General features: G+C 41.9%; 1 protein-coding gene across 1 annotated transcript in view; it reads right to left on the minus strand.

Annotated features, from left to right (window-relative positions):
• Window positions 1-19,172, minus strand: part of LOC112575536 (LIM/homeobox protein Lhx3-like) — a 29,140-nt gene extending 9,968 nt beyond the window's left edge. The window contains exons 1-2 of the mRNA XM_025257476.1: window positions 18,407-19,172; window positions 13-187 (exon numbers count right to left, since the gene is read on the minus strand). Coding sequence (XP_025113261.1) covers window positions 13-187; window positions 18,407-18,560 — 329 coding nt within the window. The 5' untranslated portion in view covers window positions 18,561-19,172. The remainder of the gene's footprint in view (window positions 1-12; window positions 188-18,406) is intronic.
• Between the last annotated feature and the right edge of the window lie 5,263 nt (window positions 19,173-24,435).

The following is a 24,435-nucleotide window of genomic DNA, read 5'->3' on the forward strand; positions in this document are numbered from 1 at the left end:
AAGCATACTTACTTGAAGAAGTCATCTTTGCAGTAAACTTTGTCTCCTTTGGAGAAGCACTTATCACTGAGCTGCGACTGGCAGTCGGCGCACTTGAGGCACTTGGCATGCCAGGAGCCCTCTAACACTTTCAAGATAAATCGGTCGAAAATCTGCTCACTGCACCCAGAACACTTGGGAATGGCAGCTGAAACCAGATGGCAGTGCATTGTTATTTTTCATCACTCTCGTGTCATTTGTCAAATTTACTTCTAGCTTTAGAATGACATGAGAACTGTAAGGGGGTATAATGAGAAAGAAACGGAATGTGACGAGATAAGCAGAAAGACAAAGATAAAGAGAAAAATATCTAGATATAGAAGGTGTAAAGTAAGATGACTGCTACCATATAAAATAGTCTATACATGCCAGACGACCGCCGTAAATAACGAAGTGGCAATACAGTAGACAAGATCATAACAACAAACATGACATCGGGTGTAACGGCCGACCAGTCGCCTCATCCAATCCTTAAATATAACATCTTGGCCACCAGTGTCCCTGGGTCTTGCAAGTGAACAACAAATATCAAATAGTTAAAATTCTGAGTTTTAAAGAAATGAAAGGTCCGTGGCGCTGTAAATAAACATCAGGGCTGAAGAAACATCGGCTTTTTCTAATTTAAAAAAAAAAATCTTGCTCCATCAACAATGGTATTGGTATTGTTCATATCAAATGTCTTTGATAATGTTCATATCAAGTGTCTTTGATAATGTTTATATAAAGTGTCATTGATAATGTTCATATCAAGTGTCTTTGATAATGTTCATATAAAGTGTCATTGTTGCATCTAAATAATCAGTCGTGCGTTCATTCTTTTGTTCGAACTTTTATTCTTTCCCGTTAAAATGTCTGTGAATTCAAAATATACAAACATGTTGATACATGCGAAGCGCAAACGCGGTCATCGTTGGGGTAAGAAATCATGGAGTTCCGCAAACTGCAGACTTTATAACAGTTCTCATAAAGAAAAGTTTCGTCAGTTAAAACAGTTAAAACTCGTGAAATGTGAACACGGAGCTGTTAGTTGGAAGATGGTGCTGCTGAGAGAAAAGACTTAAGAAAACAACCTTTTCATAGAGTGGCATTTACAGAGTGTCTGTGGGTAGTCAGCATAGCCCTCGTCTGACCTCGGGGTACATTTACTATCCTGGAGGTGACACAGCACTCAGGGTTCTTCTGTGGGCGCTCCTTCTTCGACACCCCGGGTAGAAATCATCTCTCAATGAAATACACATCTCAACCAGTCAGTCAACTAAGTTTTAATTTTTATCTGATAGAGAACAGGCAGGTTAGGAGTTGCAGTACAGGAACTAAATTTCACTTGAAGAGATCGAAACCTCACGATTGTTGAGGTTATCTGAAAGGTACTAATATTAAATAATAAGGATATAAGGAATTATATTAGTAAACATCCAATAGAAGTCTTTCAAGAGAATACAGGAGCTGTAAGTGAACATAGACAAAAATTTCTTGTAGCTGTCTTTCTAGCTCAGTTTTTTTCGTTTTGTGTGTGAGAGAGATGGAGAAACAGAAAAAAAAAATGAAAAAGAAAAACAGTCTGAAGACATTTGCTGTTTTTGGTGTGTGTAGTCTGAATGAAGTCTACTAGTTAAGAATTAACAGTTTAGTCGATCTCGACTTGTGTATACATACAGTCGCACACACACAAACACAAACCATCCCCTTCCCTCCCACACACACACACTTCTACACAAACACACAGAGAGAGGGTGCCACACTTCTCTCCTTCTCCAGTTCTGTCGTCCAGTCTTCTTTCGGTTTTCTATATCGAGCCTGACACTGCCTGTCCCATTCTCGACTGTTTTCTCCTTCTTGCAGTGGATCCCCCTCCCGCCCCTCTGTGGTTCTGCTCAAACGGCCGCGCATGCGCAGTTCGCGTTTCATCCTAGAGACGTGGCAGCGGCGGCGTGCGGGGAATGCGAGTGTGAAAATTTGGAGACTAACCGCATTAGGTCGGCGCCTCCACACGCACACTGAGACGGAGGCCGAAGAGGGGCTGGCCCTGATAATTGAATCAACACTTTGTCCCTCCTTCCTTTGTAACACCCTTAACACCAACAACACCCTTCCCCGCTCCTTCATCTTTTGACAACAGACATGCGCACACACGCACACATACGCACTCATACATGCATCTGCATGAAGTCCACACATAAACACACACACACACGCGTATGCATCTGCATAGTTATGAAAGCACACACATCACTGAAACAGCTCTCTCCCTCATTTATCTTTTTTTCTTTCTTATAGTGCGAGCATTTCAATGCAAATTCTCATTTTTCACTCAATATATTACTCAATATATTACTATCTGATGACAGGGAAAGTGAGGATTAGGCCTTCAGACAAAGAGCGGAGTACTCTGTCTGGGATGTAGGGGAAAGTTCAGAGAAATTTCAGATAATAATATTGGGATCACAAAATTTATATTTAATTACATCGTAAATAACAGGGTGACTGATAAAAGTAAAAATATTTTTATCGGACCTCCTAAAGGCAGACCGGTGTGCCGATAAAGGGAAAGGAGGGGCTGACCAGGAGATATAGACTGAAAGGTTTTACCAGGATAGCCAGGAGTGGGCCAGGAGTGGGCCAGGATTACAGGCAGTCGCCAGGCAAACCGTCGAGGGACGTTGACGGGAAGACAGACGAGTGAAAACATCTCGCGATAATGTACCCGCTTCATGTCGCACTGCCAACCCACGAACATATCGCAAAACAAGGAGCAGTGACAAGGCTAGGTGGACACAGGCTTACCCTCCACAGGTCTTAGCCTTATAAGCAGACACTCGCAACGCCTGAGCTTACTACAGTGACAATTGGAGAGACTTCAAAAACATAATACTCCATCTTTATGTTCATAGTGCAATACTGCAACTTTGTATGTCTTTCCTTTGTTCTCAAATGTGTAAGTTGGTGAGTTTATAACAGATGTATAAAACAGACTGATATCTATATATTATATATATTATATATCTATATATATACTTAATTATATTGTGTGCCGTGACATACATAACGTTTTCTTCATTTTTTTCGATGTTTCTATGCTTAGGGTTTGTCTGGGAGTTTTTTTTTTTTCAAATTATCGCAATCATTAAATTATCTTACAATAATTACAAATATTTATTGAAATTAATCCACATATATCTGTACCCGTTCAGTTACCTGTAACGATCGTCTCTCCAGTAAACTGCACATCGCGGTAACAACACAGTCTGTAAGTGGACTTATTCCTCTGATTTCTTTTCTTAATGATATTTTTTCTTTCCTCTACCTTACTTGTTTGTAAGGATGCAGAATGCAATAATATAACATATTACTATTCATGGAATGTTTCTAGTATCGGTTAGTGGTTCAGCTCGGGGGCGGGGAGAAGTGGGGGAGTAGATACTTATACTGTACACGGATTTCTATCCCTGCCCTCCACCCATAACCGCGCATTGTTCAAAGATTTACTGTAGAGTGTTCGACCAAAAACACTATAAATCGAACTACAGAAACTTTTTTTAAGATTTCACACCATAATGTAAAGGTCGTGATTTTTTTAGGCTGTCTCATTTCTTATTTGAACTCTACAGATAATAAATTCTTAGAAATTAGTAGCTACAAAGATATCTACAACCACTCAGTGCGAAACTGATTTGTTTACCTCAAGAGACTGCGTACTGTTGGATGTGTAGATAGAAAATATATGTTTGTTTTTGTGGTGTGGGAGGGAAAGGGTTCGAACTCCATATCACCTTCAGTCAGTTTAACTTTTTTTTTTCTTGCTTGTTACCTGTGAATTGCTGTTGGGTGGTGAATTGAATTGGTGTTGGGTGGTTTGATTCTTGGTAATTATGAGTAAGGTTTGCGAGTTTCTTGGTGTCCCTTGTGCTCCTGAGCTAGCTTCACCTGGGCAGACTTGAAATAACCTCTGACCTGGGCACGCAGTGTGACACTGAAAGAAGTTTCGCTCCACCTGTCATCTTGACTGCAAGTCACGGGATCAAGTCCCAGGAGACTGCAAGTCACATGATCATCTGAAATACACGACAGGTGCGTGTGATAAGCTTTCACAGTCTTACAATCGGGAATATTTATTTTATTTTGCTCGTTCGCTACAGCAACTGTACCTCCTGCCATGGGAAGGATTTTTCAGGGCTGTTGGCTTATACAGGACAGCGAAGTCGATGGTTCACTGCCTGTGGCTACCCTTCAGTGATTCTCTATGTGTCAATTTTTATTTTACACATCCTGTTTTTGATTTGATATCTGACATGCTGCTTGATTTTCTTTCCACTTTTATTATTTTTTAGAAATAAAACGTTCTTCACCATGTCATTCTCCAACTAAATATAGAAGAAAACATTATACGTTGTTCAGATATTTCTGTATTTTATATTTTTTCCAAAATTTAATAGCTTTATTTGTAGATTTCGTAGTTTCCAAAATTTGTTTTTCAACAGTTCTGCTTATGAAAGAAGTTGCGAGAACCTACACCCGGGCCTCGCCATATTGATTCATTGAAAGCCCTCCCCGGGGACTGAGGGCTGACAATATGGCGCAGTTCTTGTGACTGGCAGCACAGATGCCGCTTCATCACGCTTCACTGATTTTATGGGACTGTTAGCACAGGAAGTAGTTTATCTCCGCTTCATAAAAAAATCAGGTACCTCCTGTTCGGGTGTTTGTCCTTCTATGGCCGAGTGCTACATCTGTAACCTAGCGAGGTCAGCCATTTGTCACTCAACACGAGCTACGTGGTCGGACACTCGACAAACCGAGGCACAAAGAAGAAAAGGAAGATGACAGACACACAGAACGTATGTCAATGACAGCTTGACGATGACGACCGGCATACAATGTAGATCGATGGTGATAAGTTAATTATGAAATGTACCGATAAATAACTTGTAAGTCAGTAGAAGCCATTAGAAACAAACTAAACACAGCGGTAATGATAAACCAAAGTAAAACAAAAAATTTTAATGAATTTTTATGAGTTTAAAAATATATTTTAAACTTGTAGTTGAGTGACAGATTCTACTTAAATACCCCAACGAAGAGTTGAACTTCAAATGACACATTCAGTTAAATATAAACGAATTGTTTTTCTATGAGAAGTTTAATGAAGGAACCAAAGAAGGGTTAGCGTCTGCAAGATATATAAACAGACAAATGAAGAATGTATGGAAGTGCACAGGAGATAATCACCAGCTTTAGAGCTTCCTCCGTTGTAGAAATTTTATTTGTGGTGACATTTATGAGGACAAATGTCTTTAAGACCTGTGTGATTGTCATGGATGGTGCAGCAAGCTAGAAACAAGTCACATTTCTAAGTTCGGTGTAAGTGTCAACAAGAAGCTAAAATAATAACTCATTCCAGGTTTTTCACCTTTAAGTCGACAGAGACTCAGATTTTTGTGTGTAGAAACATGATATTTTTGAGTGCGATGTCTTGAGTTGCTGATGTGCAGTATTTTCTTCTAATATTCCAGAAAGTCAGTCATCAAAACATATTTTATCAACCGCACGTAGACACGTTGAATCCGAGTGACCTATGAGAGGTACAAGAGGGCAACAACATTTAATGAGATTATCCAAAGCTTATTTGCTGTCTATCTGTCAATGGATAGTGAGCTCTGTGCTTGTACTCTGACCTTTCAACCATACTCGGTTCACTCCGCACATAATCATTCCATACCCGACATAATACCCACAAAAATAAACCCACCCACCTTCACACACGGTAGAGATGCCAGGCTTACACACAAAGGTGTGCACCAAAGCTTTTAACTGACATAAGACCACAGACATGGTACGGTGTTGATATTTACAGTTAAGCTCATAAACAACTAGATACTGTTTAAAACAACATTAACTAATTGTATTAACTGTTAATACGAGGGCGGTACTGCACATTCCCTGTTCACTAGTCAAAGACCACAGCTTCGTATTTCTGCATCGAGTTATACGAGTTAGACAAATTTATTGTAACACACCAATAAGAAGGGGGTGGGGTAAACAGCCGAGTGAAATTGAAACTATCAACAACAAACACCCGGCACCCGGCCAAGACTAAAACGACAGCTAAATCGCATTACTTGAGCTTGTTTGCGCGCCGAGCGACCTCTGCTTTTCTGCTTGTTCTGTAAAAGCAGACAAAGTTCTCGCCTGCTGTCGCAGAGCTTGGCGACTAGAAACATTAATTTGAATAACGGCCGTCATTAAATGACAAGTGTCGTTTGAACCGCCACCGTGACGTGAGCAAACGATGGTGATATGGCGAGGGTGTGTAGTGGAATGCTTTGTCACACCCGTTATCTCCTGCCATCTCGGGCTGCACGTGCGTGCATGTAAGTATTTGTTTGTGAGTCTGTGTGTGTGGACAATGAAAAAATGTGAACAAATAATTCGGCATCTGAATCTTGTAAAGGGAAACGACATGCTGTTGGACTCTCTTGTCTGTAGATGTCGCTGTCTTTTTCTAGCCTTTTTTCCGGTGTACACGTTGGTTATGATTAAAATATATGTATCTACTGATTAATAACTATTTTAAGGTATATAGCTATTTATTAATATTTAATTGTAATATGTGTGGCTAATCTACGAGAGATTAATAGCTATTTGTAATTTGTATTGCTTTCTCTTTCCCATCTCCGTCTTTTACATACATTGCCTGCGCTGCTGGGAACGAACACATTTCCGTTGCAACAAATAATGTATGTTTTAACTGACAGTACAGTATTGTTATTGTTGTTTCACCTCAATTAATTTTAAGCAATTTTTTGTACACTAAACATGACGTTTCAAATGTATCACAAAAATAATTCAATTAAAATAAAACAATGAATGGAAAAAAAGAGAAAAAAGCTAGCTGAAGAGAGAATTGTAATCGACAGTCCATCTAAAGCTGCCTGGAACTACCCAGCAGCCTGTGCTGCCCTCTACATCTCTCTAAACCCGAGAGAACAAGGCAGACCACGTGACGTGACGTGTCACAGCGACTCATTAGCTGTTACGTGCCAGAGAAGAAAAAGAAAAAAAAAAGGTAAAGGCCAGTAAAGGAAAAAAAAAAAATGTTGGACATCTGCAGCGCAGAGACGGGAATGAAACAAGGGAGATCAGTTACAGGTCTGTGAGCCAACAACCAACAGCTCGCGAGACCAACGGTCTTGGCCTGAAGACGATCCGTGCAGCGGTCCAACCCTCCGGTCCTCCTCCCACCGCCGCCGACATCTGTCACTGAGAAGGCGGCCGACAGTCTGCTGCTCCTCGCCTCCCGAGTCCCTGGCTGTGATCAGTGGACTGGAAAGATGTTAACATCCAGAGGTCTGTTCCACGTCCTCGTCTGGACGTCCATGTTTGCCCACTTCATAGCCTGATGGCTTTGTGAAGTTTTAATTTCTAAGCAGCCTGTGAATTTCTTGTTTGTATTCTCTTTCTGAGCCTAGCATGTGACCATAATACTACAGCTATATGTCACAACACCATCAGTACACACAGTGCCCGTCTTACATGAATATGTACAATGCTGATAGTCTATGATATCAGTTACTGTGGACAACCATTCAAAATAATGGCTTATTCCATATTCAATCGTGCACGTGCCGAATTCTAAGAGGATCTGAGCTTCCTCACCCAGAGTCGAAAAAAGTTTAAATTATATTATTTTATATTATTTCTGCCATGAAAGATTTGACGAAAATTGCCTTGGATTTCGGCGCTCACAACTAATGATTGTTGCAAAAATAGAAGTAATAATAAATTACAAGATACACTTTATAATTTTCGACATTTACTGACAATTATCAGATTGCCAAATTTTTGCAGGTTTGCCTAGGAACTAATTTTTCATTAAAGTATTCGCTTCTTTCACTGTTCAAGTGTGTGACGATGCTCGGGCACTGGGAGAGATCGGGAACGGTTTGTATCTACCTCTGTGTGCTACTACTCGCCCTAACTGCCCAGTAGAAGAGATGAAGAATTCCAGGGAACATCAATTCAGACAGGTCAGGGGAGCCGACATGAAGAACGAAGAGTGGAATAGTCTATTAATAAAGGAGCTTTGATGAAAATTTGAAATGTAATTGAGGAAAGGTGACATTAGTGTCGACTAGACTGACTTTCTCATGGAGTCGCGTCCTAAGGTTTCGCGATTTACCTGGGGCTGCAGGTACCCTTACAGGTACGGGTACAGTGGTAACAGAGGGCGCTTCCAGCACAAGGCATGCGCAGATATCGGGGGTCGGCAGACAACTTACGTGAACACGGCAAATAAAAGTAGACTAAATATTAACACATTTTTTCAAACAGCAGCATGGAGGGAAAATAACAAAGTAATGTATCCTCCGTCTACAGGACTGGGCGCTATTTTAACATCACATATGACAATATGTCATTAAACATAGGCGATTGTCTGTGTGTACGTGTGTTGGCTACTAATTTCAGAAGTTGTGACTTCGTCTTTTTCTTGCTTATTTTAGCTTTTCTTCGCTCGCTTCCGTCTTTTACATCTTCAGTCATTAAATCTGTTGATCTCTTCTGTCTCTGTTTTTTCTCTGTGTGCGTGTGTTGTTGTTGTTTTTTTCGATGTTTTTCATCTACATATGTGTAGAAATAAGCCCGTTTGAGAAAGAAAAAAGAGACCGAAAGAATAATCACATCCTAGTAGCACCGTAAACAATGGTTCGTCACATTCTTTCACATCCTCGAGTGTAATGATACTTCCACATTTGATGGCGAGGGTGGGTCGTAGACACATGAAAACCTCGCAGTCACCTCCCTGATGAGGGAGGTCCTTCCCCGCCGGTACCCACCCGCTGGTCTGTACAGATGGCTCGCACGTGTCCGCGTGGCGCGGAGGGGAAATCCCTTTGTAACTGTTTCCTTCCTGCGACCAGCGCGTGCAGGTCCTGCCTTTGTATGACAACGTCATCAAAACGTGGCGTCACGTGAGGCACGTGCTGCTGTAGCTGTGATGCGCGTGTGGGCCGCCTGTGGGCCCTCTGCTTCAAGTTAGGAACACGGCGACTAGCTGCGAGGGAAAGTGTCCAGGAAATCGAAGTCGTTCATCACAGTCATCAGAACGCACGCGCGCGCGCACTCACACACACGGTCAGTCTGATGAATAGCAACAAGCCCCAGCCTCCCTCCTCGACTGGCTTACCTGTGAAATCTCTCCCCCTCTCTTTCTCTTGCATTTCTTTGTCTCACACCTCTTTCTCTCATCTACTCTGTTACACAATCAACATCAATAACAGTAAGCCGTTTCCTGGAGACACATTAAGCTCTAGCGTGTGAGGGTTTGTTTCTGTTTGAAGTGATCCCACCCCAAGTGATCCCACCCCAAGTGACTTGCATATCGTTTGTCAAGAGACAAACTTCGGGTGGCGAGAAGTCAATGACAAGGAATGTGGTTGTTGTGGGCGGGTACGAGTACATCATAACCAACTCTGCAAACAACGCCCTTGTTTGTCCACCCCCTTCCCACCCGACAAGCGGTGGCCTGAAGAGGATGCGTGCGGTGCTTGAGTGGACTTGTGCCTGTCGTGTGCCATTTCCTCACGTGCACGTGCATGAACGTGCGCACAACATGCTTTGAAGTGCGGGCGCGCTTTGGACGCGTGGTGTGAATGGGATTTTCTCACTCGTTGTTGTCAGAGCCTGACACATGGCTCCATCCTGTGTGCACCCTCCTGCACCACATTATGTCACCAATGTCTGTGTGTGAGTGTGTGTGCGTGGGCCTGTGTATATGATTTATTGTGTGCTTATTTGTGTTTGCATAGATATATTTTTATGTTATAAATTTTTATTTATGTATATGCGTGCGTGCTTACGCTCGTGCGCTTGTTGACCTGATGACGACTACACCGACGGTGATGATGATACCGGCAAGGAGCCACCCTGTGAAGCTATGAAGCGGGTCTCACTGAAATAGTCTCAGACTTTTCCGGATTGAAAACTAGTTTTACAACTGTATTCGCTATCTTACCACCCTCACCATCACTGGTTTGCCAGTTGTGTGAAATCTCAACTGTCTCTTGCTGCAGACGACAAGCTTCGCTGCCATTACATTCTAGCCACTAGACCGAGGCCGCCTCCTACACCGAGCAGCCCTTCTCGCCACCACAACAAATTATTCACCACAGTCTGTAAATACATTGAGCCCGGCATTTATATCTATATATATATATACTAAGCACAGTATTTGTAAAGGTGCATTAAACATGACATTTACAAAATATATGAAACACGTCCTTTGTAAATATATACTAAGCACAATAAATATACCTAATATCTTTCACGGGTATCTGAAAATAATGTAATAAGCAACCAACTGCTGCAGTATATCTCGATATTCATCATCGTTGTCAGGTGATTGTTAGGAGATATATATATATTTCTGCGGCTACTGTTGTTACATAGGTCACGAGAATGACTGGCTTGCTGGACATCTGTGTTTGGCATCAGATGTTAGATACATGACTGTAACAGGCAGGTGGGATGTCTGAACAGTACACTCTTATTATCGTTAGAGCTGCCCAATGTAAGTTTTGTTTCTAATGACTGAGCAAAGCTCAATGCAAGATACTATTTCCCCAAATTCGGCTGAATAGCCATCTTACATTCTCGAGGTACATGCCATGAACATCACCATGCACACTGGTCAACACCGTGGCTTCCCTGTTGACTGTTGTACACAGAAGTTGGTACACATACTTGTATATATATATATACTTGTATTTACCATATGATACCAGCTCTTCTACTGCGTCCTAATGTGAATGTATCCAAAACTCTGTTTTGTCCATCTGTTTCTGTGCATGGTAATGTTTCAATACTTGTATCTCAGAATATGGAGTATCCCAGATTTGTGGAAATAGCATCTGACCCTTACATAATCATCTGAAATAGCGTTCTGTAAGTAGACAAGAGACTTTCTGCGGTAGATAAAAGCTCATCAATGCGCACGGAATAAACTATTTGTGAACATGGTAGTACCCTGAACTTGTGAACATGGTAGGACCCTGAACTTGTGCACTTGGTAGAACCCTGTACCTGGTACGTATCTGCGGTGCGCCTAAGGCATGATGCACATTAGTGGCCGCAAGCTCGACCCAGCCCACCCCTCAACACCGGCCACACGTCAACACGAGGATGAGTGGAGACAATGAGACAGATTGACTAGATTAGCCTCTAATAGGATCACCGCCAATCCTATTATTTTCCTCTAGCTGTCTTGCCGGGGAGCTAGTTGGGGCTTCGCCCAGGTCCTGAATCCTGTCGTACTGCAGCTGCGCTGCCCCCACCAGACGCACCAGCGCATGTGGCCGACACTCGCGCGCGCCGCGCCTTGCGGCAGCAGATCACGTGGCCAGCACGGCACAGCATCAGCAGCAGATCGATACCATTCACGTGCGTGATTCATGAGGACGGGACAAGCAAGCCTCCTGAACACAAGCAACACAACATCCCCCACCCCAAAATAATGTAACAAACAACTCACTTGTAATAAATACACTAAAGCAGATACACAATATATCAAGAAATGTCTCGACAGGTAATATATATTTAAATGTGTTATTATCAATGATTCCCTGAAGTAAGTTTGAAACATTTAGTCTACAGACACTGCAATATTTACATGATCATTTCTTTTTTCAAAAATTAAAAACTGTTTTGTTATAGTAATGTAACTCTTAACTATCTATGCTGTTGTCGTGACAAGTATTTTAGCAATGGATTACAGGAGCTAAGCTAAAAACAATGTAGAAACTTTTTTATATTTCGATCATGACAAACTCTCGTTGCGACGACAGTGGTCTGCTGAGGTTCATTGTCCTCCTCTAAACCTAACTTGAGACGAAGAGGGGAAAAGTCCTGTCTAAACACCTCAGAACTTGAAGGACATCAGTTGGCGCTGAAAGACTTCAAACCACAGACAAAGAAAGACAGACAGGTCGACCAAGCATGAGCGGAAACACAAGACGGTGAGGTGGGAGCCGCGGTGGGTCTTCCACAGGAAGTCGAGCTCCTCCACCAAGCACCGAGAGGAGGGCTTGGGAGGCTTCCACGCCAAGCGCTGTGATGAGATTCCCTTTCACTCATCAATCTCACCATCTTGCCGGTATCAAACTGTTCACAGCTGTTCACACTGACATTGTGAAGCTGCTGACCGAGATCTCACCACATACACTGTAAAGATACTGAGTAAGATTGTCCAGTGTGATGTCTACACGACTGACCAGGAGTTTTACTCCGATTTTGTATCAGCTGTTGTCCGTGGTAGGCAGACAGTAGCACAAGTGAACATCACTCACTGCTATTCCACACTAAAAATGTGTACAAATGAATACAACATCTAAAACATGCATTGTGCGATAAAAAGAGCAAGAAAATGTAAAAAAGCAGGAAGACGCAAGAATGAATGAAAGAAACTTGTTTAATTAAAGAACTAAGCAGGCAAGGTAGATATTGGCTGGAGATGAAACTTCACAGCGGATACCTCCTGTCTCCTCCTGTCTCATTCTGCCAGTGTGTGTGTGGTGTCTGTGTGTGTGTCTGTGTGTATGTGAGTTTTTCTGTGTGGTGTATCTGTCTGTGTGTGTATGTGTGGTGTTGGTGTGTGTGTGTGTTTTTTTCTGTGTGTGTGTCTGTGTATGGTGTGTCTGTGTGTGTGTCTGTGTATGGTGTGTCTGTGTGTGTGTCTGTATGGTGTGTCTGTGTGTGTGTGTGCAGTGGGAGAGCCGGGTAGAATTACCGACTCCCATCACCTGCCCTCGTGCAGTCAGACTGCGTCTTGAGCGACAGATGGTGTATGGCGCACGCGCGTGCTGGGCGCTGTACTGTTCCGATGCGTGGCAGACTGTTTCATCATTTTTGTCAGTGAAATATACTGCTAATGAATTGTGCTCCAGGCCCTGCAAACTCCCAGACCCCTCGCACAGGGCAAGGAAACGTGCACAACATCATGTGTACACCTGTTTCAAACCTGTTTAATTGTTTGTGCTTAAAATAAAGATTACACAACAATCCCGAGAAAAACGAAAAACGGATAATGTTAATGACACCATGCATCACGCAGTTGTCATTGTGAAAAGATGAGCGATAATCTGTCTCCATTGCACGTGAATGTGAGATAGAGAATGGCCATTCCATGCGCCTATGAACAGTGACAAAACTGTTACAAAGCTTGAATTCTAACAAATGTAAACAAGTTTTAAATTTCTCTTGGCTTCATTGACTGATTATATTACTTGAAGCTGTAACCGGACAGTTGGAATATTTGTACTTTGTGAAATATTTTTCGCTAAATGTACACCAAGATAATATTGCTGAAATATTTTTGAATGTGTACTCTCTACATCGATGTTAGCACAGAGAGACATGACATTTTTAAGCTGATAGTAATGTCTGTATAATAAAAGGATGATCAGAAATAAAAAATGAAAACAACTTTACATCTCGACTTCAAAGGTGCCGCTGTGTTTATGAGATTGTGAGTATACAAATATTTTTTTGTCTTCAAAACTTGTTTGAATTATATTTACCCTACCATACACACCCACGCACACTCACACTGCTCACTGATAAATACGACAAAACAAAACGAAAACGTGAAGACAACAAATAAACAACAAACTGTGATGAGTGGAGGTGTGAGAGAGGTATGTATAGAGAGTGCGGTGTATGAAGCACGACTGACCATTGTGGACAATCACAAAAAGCCAAACTTCTTCCGCGCAACTGTAAACAGCAAATTATCTTCCCGAATATGTTCATACCTGTGAAAGTGTCATCGACTGTCAGGTCAGGTTGTATAATTAGTCCTTTGTATTCTCAAGATGTCCGGACATTTATTTATTTTACATTTTCCGCGAGCGCTAATCAAAAGTACATTTACGGTAGAATGTTTGTTAATAATGGTAGCTAGTAACTCCAAAACAAATATTTGTGTCCCAAACACAAACATCGAACAACAACAACAACAACAACAACAACAACAACAACAACAATTAAAATCTCAACATGGTCAAATTTTCGCCCAGCAAGAAGTCCTGTCCTGACATCTTCAAGAAATGTCTTATACATCGAAAGCTTTCTTTTTCTTATAACTAAATTCCAATTGTATTCATCTTTGCCGACATTTACATGAAAATTTCGCTGTTGCTAAGACAAATAATATCTTAGGAGAGGCAATTAGAGTGCGAAGGAAAGACTTCCGAGTTTGACATTTATCCTGTAAGTGAATTGTAGGAAGAAAAGCTGATTACGACCATAATGACATGTCGCGAAATTCTACACGAAATGAACACAAAAATAGGCTTCTTACTAATGAATTGAATCAGTCCGTGTGTTTTGAGCCGATTTGAATGTGACATACAGCGTCTTGAGCAGGTGAGTGACAAGTGTTGAGCTGCTGCGGTTGACTGGGTCCGGCCGCTACTGGCTGATGGTCTTAACGGACTTTACCTGCCGCCAGGCTGATAACCGCCGGACCCTACACGCTGGCCCACAATGCATGCTTCTTTCTTCTGTAATGCCATCAGTGCATAATTAAACTAGAAGATTGTTTTATTGATGTTCAGCTGATGTAATTACATTTTTACATCTCAATTCACTGTCAACAAGAGTTTAGCCGCCATTTTGGAACACTCCATGAAAGACTGAAATGTCATCTCGTGACTACAGGTACACAAATACAAATAAAGACTTCTTTATTTTTTTAAAATTTATGTAAAAACAAAACCCTCTAACACTATTGGCTTTGGTGGACATAAATAATATTAAAAAGGTTCTTACTTCTCAATTTATTATTTTAATAAACACTACATTAAAGTGAATTAGCTTTCAGACTTCAGAAAACCTAAAAAGGCGTTATATTCGCGCTACATTATATCACAAAAATGTTCGAGGAGAAAACAAATCTAGTAGTTATTTGTACAATTATAAAGTCTCACTGAATATAGGTGTGATTGTGGAAAAATTCTGCAGTTGCATCTCAGAAAACTCAAAGAACACAAGTACACGCACAGATATTTCCTTGGTGCAGTCTACTCCCATCCGAGGAATCTTTTCAACTATAATTCGCGCTCGTGGTTGTTGCCGTACTAATGTAGAACAGCAGAATATCATGAAATCGGTTTGGTTAAGTGCTAATAATTTTTACTTATATTTTCCAGAGTTAAACTCTGCTGGCTCTGCTCTACTTTATATATCTACCTGTCCGGAAAGCCACGCACGGCTTGGTTATGCTAGAGGCATCTTGTTATTCGTCTATTCGGACAAGGACAGACAGACAGACAGACCGACCGACCGACCGACCGACCGACCGACCGACAGACAGACAGACAGACAGACCGACCGACCGACCGACCGACCGACAGACAGACAGACAGACAGACAGACAGACAGACAGACAGACAGACAGACAGACAGACAGACAGACAGACAGACAGACAGACAGACAGACAGACAGACATTGACAAGATGAAAAGAAGACAAACGGATAAGGAAACCGGACCTATGCAAGACAGACGGCCAGGCGGAAAATGATACACAGACCGTAACAAAAGGAAAGAGAAGAAATAAAAACACGCTGATAGCGAGAACAGAGAAACAGTGAAGATGGCTGAAGATAGGAGGAATAATTGCTGCTTGTACCACATCGTGACCGGCTCCATCGAGAACCTGACACCGCCACACCAGGTCCACAGCTTCCACAGCTTGTCTCTGATGACACCAAGACGACTTTATATTTTGACACAGAAAGTGGCTCTGGACCTGGCGAATCCTAACTGTAGAGAAATATTTTCTTGGTGACTACTATTCTCTGCTTTGAAGAAATGTTTTGTGGTGACTACTAACCTTTGCTTTAAAGACAACTTCTAAAACTCGAAAGAATCCAACATACTTTCACCAAAAAACTTCTTGAATTTCGGTTAATTAACACTCTTTTAGCCACAGTGCATTGCATTAGAGGGTTAGTTAGCTAATGAACTCGTTTGATTTTGAAAGGTTTGTGGAAAGCATGGTGTTTACTTTATGCCGTTAAGATTTGTCGGTTATGTCTAGGTCCACGGAATATAATTTTCTTCAAATGAAAACACATTTATATTTACTTATCTTTTTGTTCCAGATTAAAGAAAAGTGCAAATAATTTTTTTTTAAGTGAAAGAGAAGAGAAAGGGGAAAAAACCCAAATCAAAAAAATAAACGGAGGAGGAGAAGACTATCAAATCATAAAGCGACCATGATAGACATTAACAATAAAAACATGAGAATGATAGACAATAATAAAGATTAATAATCGAATAATTAATTAGTGATTAACTAACATCAGCAATGAGTATTGATTTGAGTTTTCTTCACAAATCGGATTAATTGTGTCCAATCACATACCCGCGGGCTCTCTCTCTCTCATGCGCTCGCACATATTCTTCGTTTTTCTGTATGGATAAACTTTGGAAACTGACCGGAAAAGGCAAAGTGGAAATAATCAACTAAAGTGAATGTAATTTATTATTTTATCCCTTCTGCTGTCAAATTACTGTTCTACTGTTCTTCGCATTTAGAAACGGTCGGCATCCTTCTCAAGGAACGGAAAATTTTCATCCGCTTCCCCGGCTTGCACTGGATCTTAGCTTCTCAGTCTTTTGTAGTTTGTAGAATCTTTGTCTTTTTGCTTCTACACGCAAGTACTAAATATTTTAGTTACATGTAACAATCACTTTTTTGTTAAGTTTTACATCGGAGAAAATTCACTGTGGTTTAATGAAGAAATATTGTGTGCATGGCATGTGGTTTGTCCAGACAGTTTCAGTATTTTCTGTCGTTTGGTGTTTCATGTGATTGAGGGATCGACTTTGTACGGGATGCTGTCCACACTGAGCTACAATTTATGATAAAGTGTGACCATACAATTTATTGTAGTTTCTTTTTCAACAAATCTCGAACTCATCCAGCTCATATTGTACGATTAGTTCCGTGTTTATGACATCGCTTTTCAAAACTATTCTTTACAATTGTTGATGTCAAAACGCATTCAGTAAGACAGGGAAATGCGCTGTAAAAATATTATTAGGTGTGAATATTGGTATGAAAATAGGACAACTTTAATATACATCCCGATTAAAAAATCTAATTGTAATCGGGGTATACTAAACTACGAACACATAATGTGCTTTTTGCACTAGTCCACTCACAACCGATGTAAAATAATATTCGCTCAGAGAAATCAGACACAAATTGAACAATCAAGTTAAAAACAATACAAATAAAATATTGATAGTCTGTTTTGTGTCTTGACAGTCTTAAAAATTCACAAAACTATATCTTTATATCCCTACCCACGAAAAGACAGAATTATGACAAAAATAAAATAAAAGCTAGAAGTTATTACAAAATATATTACAAGCGGGTGGGTGCCAGACCGAATAATAACTGAAGATATGTCAATGTGTGTTCACGGATCATTGGAGAGAAACCTGCTAAAGCGAACAAGAGAAGTGAACATAGCCTACCTGTCTGTGTGCCACAGATTCGAATCTCAGTTCAGAAGTGTTTAGCCATGTTTAACGGCCACACTACTTTGCTGGAAGTGACAGACCGTTTGCTGGCCGGCCGCTTGTAGCCTTCATTAACTTTCCATTACTAATTCTGTTTCATCGATCTCCCAGCGCCGAAGTTTGGTAAGAACGGGTGACTGATGACTATGCTGGGAGCACGAGATCGAAGCCCAAACTGTTGCCGCAAGTTGTAACAACAAGGCCAAACCTCCCACCCCACCTACCCACCCAGCATCCCCACCCCAGCATCCACCGCTTGTCCTATCACTTTCTCGCCGTAGCAATTCGATTTGCGGCCCCTGATCAAATCAATGATATAAATGGATGCGATGGAAGCTCAGCAAATCAAATCTTCCGGTCTCCTGAACATTTAATACAAAATATTATCCGACTGGTCGGAAAACATGTCTGTAATTACCCAAAAACAATTTAGGCAATGAAGGCGCAGCAGAATGCTGATTAAAAACTCACGCGGGACCAAGTCAGACACAATCGATGCGACTGGTGGCCAAGTAGGGGCAAATTAAAAAGATTAATTTGTACGCCTCTGTCCGAAAGAATGCAAATGTTTGTATCGAATTATCAGAGAAAGCAATTTAGCTTATGACAACATTTTGAGGGCTGGGCAATAACCCAGCGAGTTAGATAAAATGAATGAGTCGGCGCGGTGGTGGGCTGGGACGGCGGGTGAGCGAGAGACAGAGAGAAGTGGAGATGGGGTTTGTCGTGTGATCTGTTGAGTGGATGAGATTGGAGGAATGTAATAAAACTGTTCATCCTACCTTCTAGGAACTTATTCCTGCAAATCATCTCGGCCAGACTGGGGGTCGTTGCAGCTGATGGTGGTGGTGGTGGTTGTGGTGAAACCGAGGGACTAAGCGACGTCATGGACAGAGAAGACAAACCTCGACTGCATACTCCTTCCACCACGGACATAATTTTCCCCAAATGGACCGCTGGGGACGCAGAGCTGGGCCTCCAAGTTGCCAGACCAAGCTTGGGCGAGCAAGGCTTTTGCTCAATGCCAGCGCGCCGTGCAACACATGAGCTGAAAACGAGTTTTGTGGATTTTTTTTTCTTTTTCTTTTCAGCCTTTCCCAGTGCTTCACCCTTGTTTCCCAATTCAAGTTTAGCATTCGATTCCTGTCACTTTCTGGCAATGTAACCACGTTTCCTGAGAGCTGAGTCGTTCGATGAATTCTCCCCCCAAATACTATTCTTTGGCAGTTCGTGTCAACTCTAATTCGCCCAACCGCTTGAAACGTCTTGGTCACCTTGTGGTCATGTGACCCGTCAATCTATTGAATATTCATGACCTCCTATTGATTTGTACGCAAGCCGACTGAAGAGGAGAGAGTGAGAGGGAGAGAGAGAGATGGAGGGAGGGGGAATTCACAAAGGACGGACGCCATCCATCCAGCCAGACCTCCCTTTTACGCTCCCTCCCTCTCTCGCAGACCTCCTAGCTTTTCCTCCCCTTTTGCTGAAGGCTTCACCCTGCCTCTCTCTCGTGAAATGTCGTCTGCTCCTTGGCAAGTTTATCACGATGTCACGCAGACAACGCCGCGAGAGTGTCGCGTGCCTGTCGCGCGCCGCATCGCTCTGTCCTCCCGATCCTCCCCCGCCCCTTGGTGCGTGTGACAGCTGCAGGCCCCTCCCTCTTCGCCGAGCGTGGAGACGGGGATTGGAAGGATGTGAGGTCGGATCCGCGGCGGCTACAGCAAGATCATAGCCAATGCCAGTAAAATCTGCTAGTCTCAGAGCTAAGGAATCCCAGACTGGGCGTTGATCACTTGGTCAGGGTGGGTGCGTTTTGGGGTGGAGCCCGGCTCCTGGAGTGATGGCCATATAAGCGCAGAAGCCATACGTTGCACGAGACACTCTCGGAGAAAGTAAAAACATCCTTCACCATCTTTTGTGCTGCAGCATCTTGGAGAAAAGTATTTCTTGTCGAAATCAGTAACGGCCTTCTTGACAGTTAGCACTTTTGTTTGTTTGGCGAGGCAGGGATTTATGTCAGATGTTTCTGCAGATTTTACCTGAATCACATGTGGACTACCTGTTCCTAGAAAGCTACATCTGATGGCTGGCGAGGGCACATTTGACTACAGCCTCATCAGATGACACTAATGCAGTCTGATCAGTTCTTACTAAACGTGGAAAAAAACACATTCAAGCTCTTTTTTTTTCAAAACAGTGAATGATAATGTTTAATTTACACCTCATCTATACTTTTATAGCTTGCTGAATAATTTTAGCTATAATCTGAATGTTAAAATTCTATGGCTAATTTACAGCTTTATGAATAATTGTAGCTACAGTCTAATGATATTTGTTGCAAAGGTATAAACCAAATACAAGTAGTAATATAAATAATGCTAGCTAGAATGTTAGGTACACTTTGAAGAATGTGAGACGATTTCCTTGCAAGTGTGTTGCTGATTTTTGTGGCTAGGAAAAGGACAAAATGTGTTACAGCAGCTCCACACAGCAAACTGAGCGCACGTGCGAGGGTTTTTTCTTGCTTGCATTGATGTCTGTTGGCGTGTCTGTACATTGATGTACGCTAGCGTGTCTATAGATTAGTGTATGCTAGTGTGTCTGTACATTGATGTATGTTAGTGTGTCTATACATTCATGTGTCTCAGTGAATCTAAAGATTTTTCCCCCGCTAGAAAGTTGAGAGTGGCCATATGATATCAATTATTCAGCAAGACTTCTTACCGCTGTGGCCATAAATCTTCATGCGAATCTTACCTTTACATTAACATTTGTTGTCTTCAGAGCGGACACAACCAAGTGTCGAAACATCAACTAAAAACATTCATAAACTGAATCACTATTCAAGGCAGAATCCGCTAAACTGTAATACTGTTTATTATTGCAAGAATTCTCTAAATTCACTTATTCACAGAGAACACGCTTATTTGTTATTGTGCTTAACAAAAAAATAAACAAACAAACAAATAAAAACAAAATAAAAACAACTTCAAGTTCTGCTAATGAATACAGCATGGTACATTACTATTACATTACAGGAAAAAACTAGTCGGCTTGTTGTTAAATAATAATAACATGAATAGGTTGTATAGGATTCGATTCTGTCAGCAAACTTTGACCTCATTCGAAATCGTAGACATGTGGATAAACTCTTAAATTCATTCTCTGTGCTTTCTGTTTTCACTCTGTAGACACAAATTAGTACGAACAAGAGTTTCTAAGGTCTTAGTACATATACCTCGCTGACTCTACCACTTAGTACATATACCTCACTGACTCTACCAGTGCCATATAAGAAAATGGCATCTTGTATTTATGGTTTGGGTCTTTGCTTTGTTGCCGAGTGTCCGTTTATGTGGCCCTGGATGGCGCATGTCGCAGTCATCAAAGCGTTGAGATTTCTGTCGGTCTTGTTTCTGTCATTCTACAATCAATCAATCAATCAATCAATCAATCAATCAATCAATCAATCAATCAATCAATCAATCAATCAATCAATCAATCAATCAATCAATCAATCAATCAATGTCGGCAACTCCACAATCAGGCGGTCGTGTCGGCCCTCAGTTGTTCATTGTCATTTCGTATTGCTCATTCCACAGGCTCGTCGGCCCCAAATCAGCCTGCATCGTGATGGTCCAACATTAGTCCACATCGTGTCGTATTGGTCCAACATCAGCCTGTATCGTGTTGGTCCAACATCAGTCCACATAGTGTCGTGATGGTCCAACATCAGTCCACACAGTGTCAGATTGGTCCAAGATCACCCGATACCAACCAGCAGTGAAGGGGCATAACTGCAGGTGGGGTTGTGGAGGACTGTGAACAGTTGTACACGCAGATGAGATTTATCTCCATCAAGAAAGCTTTTCTCCTCAGATTTATTAAGACAGCAGAAATACTTTTTCTCCAAAAATGTAATGCAACTTGATGGCCAACATGTCTGTTTACGGTTGTCAATACACCCACAGACAACAACAGACTAGATTGTCGCACGACAGTTGCAGACGTTAGTGGCACGTGCACGTCAGCAGCCAGTCCTGTGCCAGTCATCTGATGCTCAACAAATCTGAAGTGCCTTAGGTGTTTAGTTTAAAGACAAGAAATAGAAATGAGTCAAAATAAAATATCACTACTTTCTGTCGGTATTCTCCACTAAGTCCTATAACTGACATCCACGACAAGGATGTAGAAATTGTCTTTGTTTTTAAATACCTGGGCGCCATCTTTGACAGAAGGCCTTAGTGGGAGACCAACACCCAAGAAGACTCCGCAGCGCCGCTTCCTTCTCCGGAAGCTGAAGTCTTTCTGTGTCTCCAAGAGATTTTTCAGCTGTTTAGTACATCCTGTGTAGAGAGTGATGTCCTCGTTTATCTTTTATCGTGTTGTATATCGTGTCTCCATAGTTACTGATCCAGCCCAGAGTGATCTTCATACTGTGTTTAACAGGCAGACACTTCTGAAAGTGATGATAGGCATGTACCTGCATGCAGAACCCACAGACCGAGGATGTCCTTCGTTGTTTCGGCCGTGCGACTTCAGAAAGCGACTGTACAAATGAATGTAGACTATATGTAATAACCCTGAACCATGATTGTATGAGAGAGGGAGCTGACTGAATGTCTGCAAGTCCTACGACAAGAACTGGTAGAGCGGTTAGTGTTCAGTATTCAGTGTACAGGTTGAGTAACTGTCTGCTGGTCACGTGACAAGAATCTGTGGACCACTCAGTGTGCAGTGTCTGTAACGGCCAGTGTTCAGAGTGTAACGTTCATTGTTCACTGTGCAGGTGGAGGCTGGTTCAATCGTCCTGTAAAGACCGAAAGCAAGAGCCCGCTGGTGGAAATTCCAGAGACTTATGTATCTTGTATCTGGTCTACACTCATTCCCCAAGCCACTCGCTCTGTAGTGATGATGTAATGATGTGATGTTGGGATCGACATCCTCTGTTCTCCCCACACCCTCATCCCCCACAGTTTGTTTTGCCGTGATGATGTGATGAACACATCCTAGTATCTCGTCTACATCCCCCACCCGGACTCGCGATGTACCTCATCACATCGCACGTGCATTAGTTTTGTTTCCCCTCCAACCCTCATGCCTCCCCCTTCTACTTTCTCCCCTTGTCGCTAGAGGTCGCCCGTCTTAGCAGTTACTTCATGTTACACGGGGATGCTCACTTCCGGTGTTGATAATCAGCTGTGAACACATGTTTGTACTTAACTACATTCAATTATAATTTAATAGCTGTTACAACGCACACTACCAAACAGTATTTTTCTGCAAAGTTCTATTAATAATTACTGTTGAAAATGTATTTATATGTATGAATTAACTTTTAAAAATTAGATATAATGTACACATACTCTAATAATGTAAACCGTTGTATTATCTTTCTCTCGCAGTGCGTTTATGCGTGTGTGGGTTTGTTTTTGTGTTTAGAAAGATGAATTTTTGACACTGTCGACAAAAGTTTTTGTTATAGTCTGACATCGTATAGAGTGGATCCATCATCCTTTGGTTAAATAATACCAGCTAATTTTTTTTATGTAAAGTTCATAATATCACCTGACGTACCAGTCGCTGTGTGAAATGTTTGTCAGTTGATGTACCATACTTTCCCTTTCACATCCTGTATGGGAAGTGGTGATGCCTGGTATGTTTAGAGCACTTTGGTGTAATATTCATATCATGTGGGTGCACTTGGCGAGCTGGGCGCCAGTAAAATGAAGCCATCCTCGGATTTCTTTTATTCCCCTAGCAGTTGGCCGGTCCCACGCACGTGAATAATTCAGGTGATCAGCCAGGGGTTAGCGGAAGCTCGAAAGGAAATGGGTGTATGAAGAGATGTATCAATTATCGAACTTGAAATCAAAGTGCACACGCTGTTTTAAAAATGATAGAGCCTGAAATAAAATTGATTGGATGGGATGTACTGGGTATTAATCGCAGATGAGTACTGCTCAGTGCCATAGGAGACTAATTCAGCTCACCGCCAGTTAGCAAGCTGTCAGGTGGTTCAACGGATCTTCTGGGATAGTAAGACTGGCCCTTTAACAGACTACATTGGACTGTAGCATTGTGTGACTACAATAATCCAAACCATCCACAAGTTTCTCAATTATCATGTGGAGGATGTTTCAATAACACCTTATTCATTACTGATTGTAGTGTTTAATTTTTTTCTAATGAATGTGCATGTCTACGTGTGTGGGTGTGCATGCATGCTTTCGTGTGTGTTTGTGTGTTCGCAAGGTGCACTTGATGCCTGCATAAGATTGTGCGTATTGGTGTTAATGCCCCGAGTCCACTTTCAAACAAATAAACAGATAAATAAACACGAAGGCTTGTATTTGAAGTTGATAACATTTCTACAAACGAGCAAGGACTGTCTTAAGCATGGAGTGTTGACGAACGAGCAAGTGCAGTGAGAAGATCCATACTGTCGGCTTATTTGTTGTTTATCCTACATCCCACCCTCCCCAACCCCTCATGGCCTCTCAAAGATGGAGTCGACAGAAGTTGCAGGCCAGCCCAGGGTTTGGGCACTGCCTGTCTCTCATGTTTGTTTTCCGGCGTGGGACTCAGATTTGTCAGACCCTCACCGGTTATTAGTTAAGGAGGAGTGCTGACCGGCGATGTCGTCTGCTACACAGACCCACTTGTAATGCTGGTATGATTGAATAGAACACAACTGAAGTCGTCGGCGCCATTCTGACATCGGAGACGAGCTGATGCTGGGCCGACCTTTTCACTATGGCTATGTGAGGCCCGCTGATGAGCGCGTGTTTATCGGGTGCACGAGATATCA

Source organism: Pomacea canaliculata, linkage group LG11, assembly GCF_003073045.1.
Source record: "Pomacea canaliculata isolate SZHN2017 linkage group LG11, ASM307304v1, whole genome shotgun sequence".
NCBI lineage: Eukaryota > Metazoa > Mollusca > Gastropoda > Architaenioglossa > Ampullariidae > Pomacea > Pomacea canaliculata.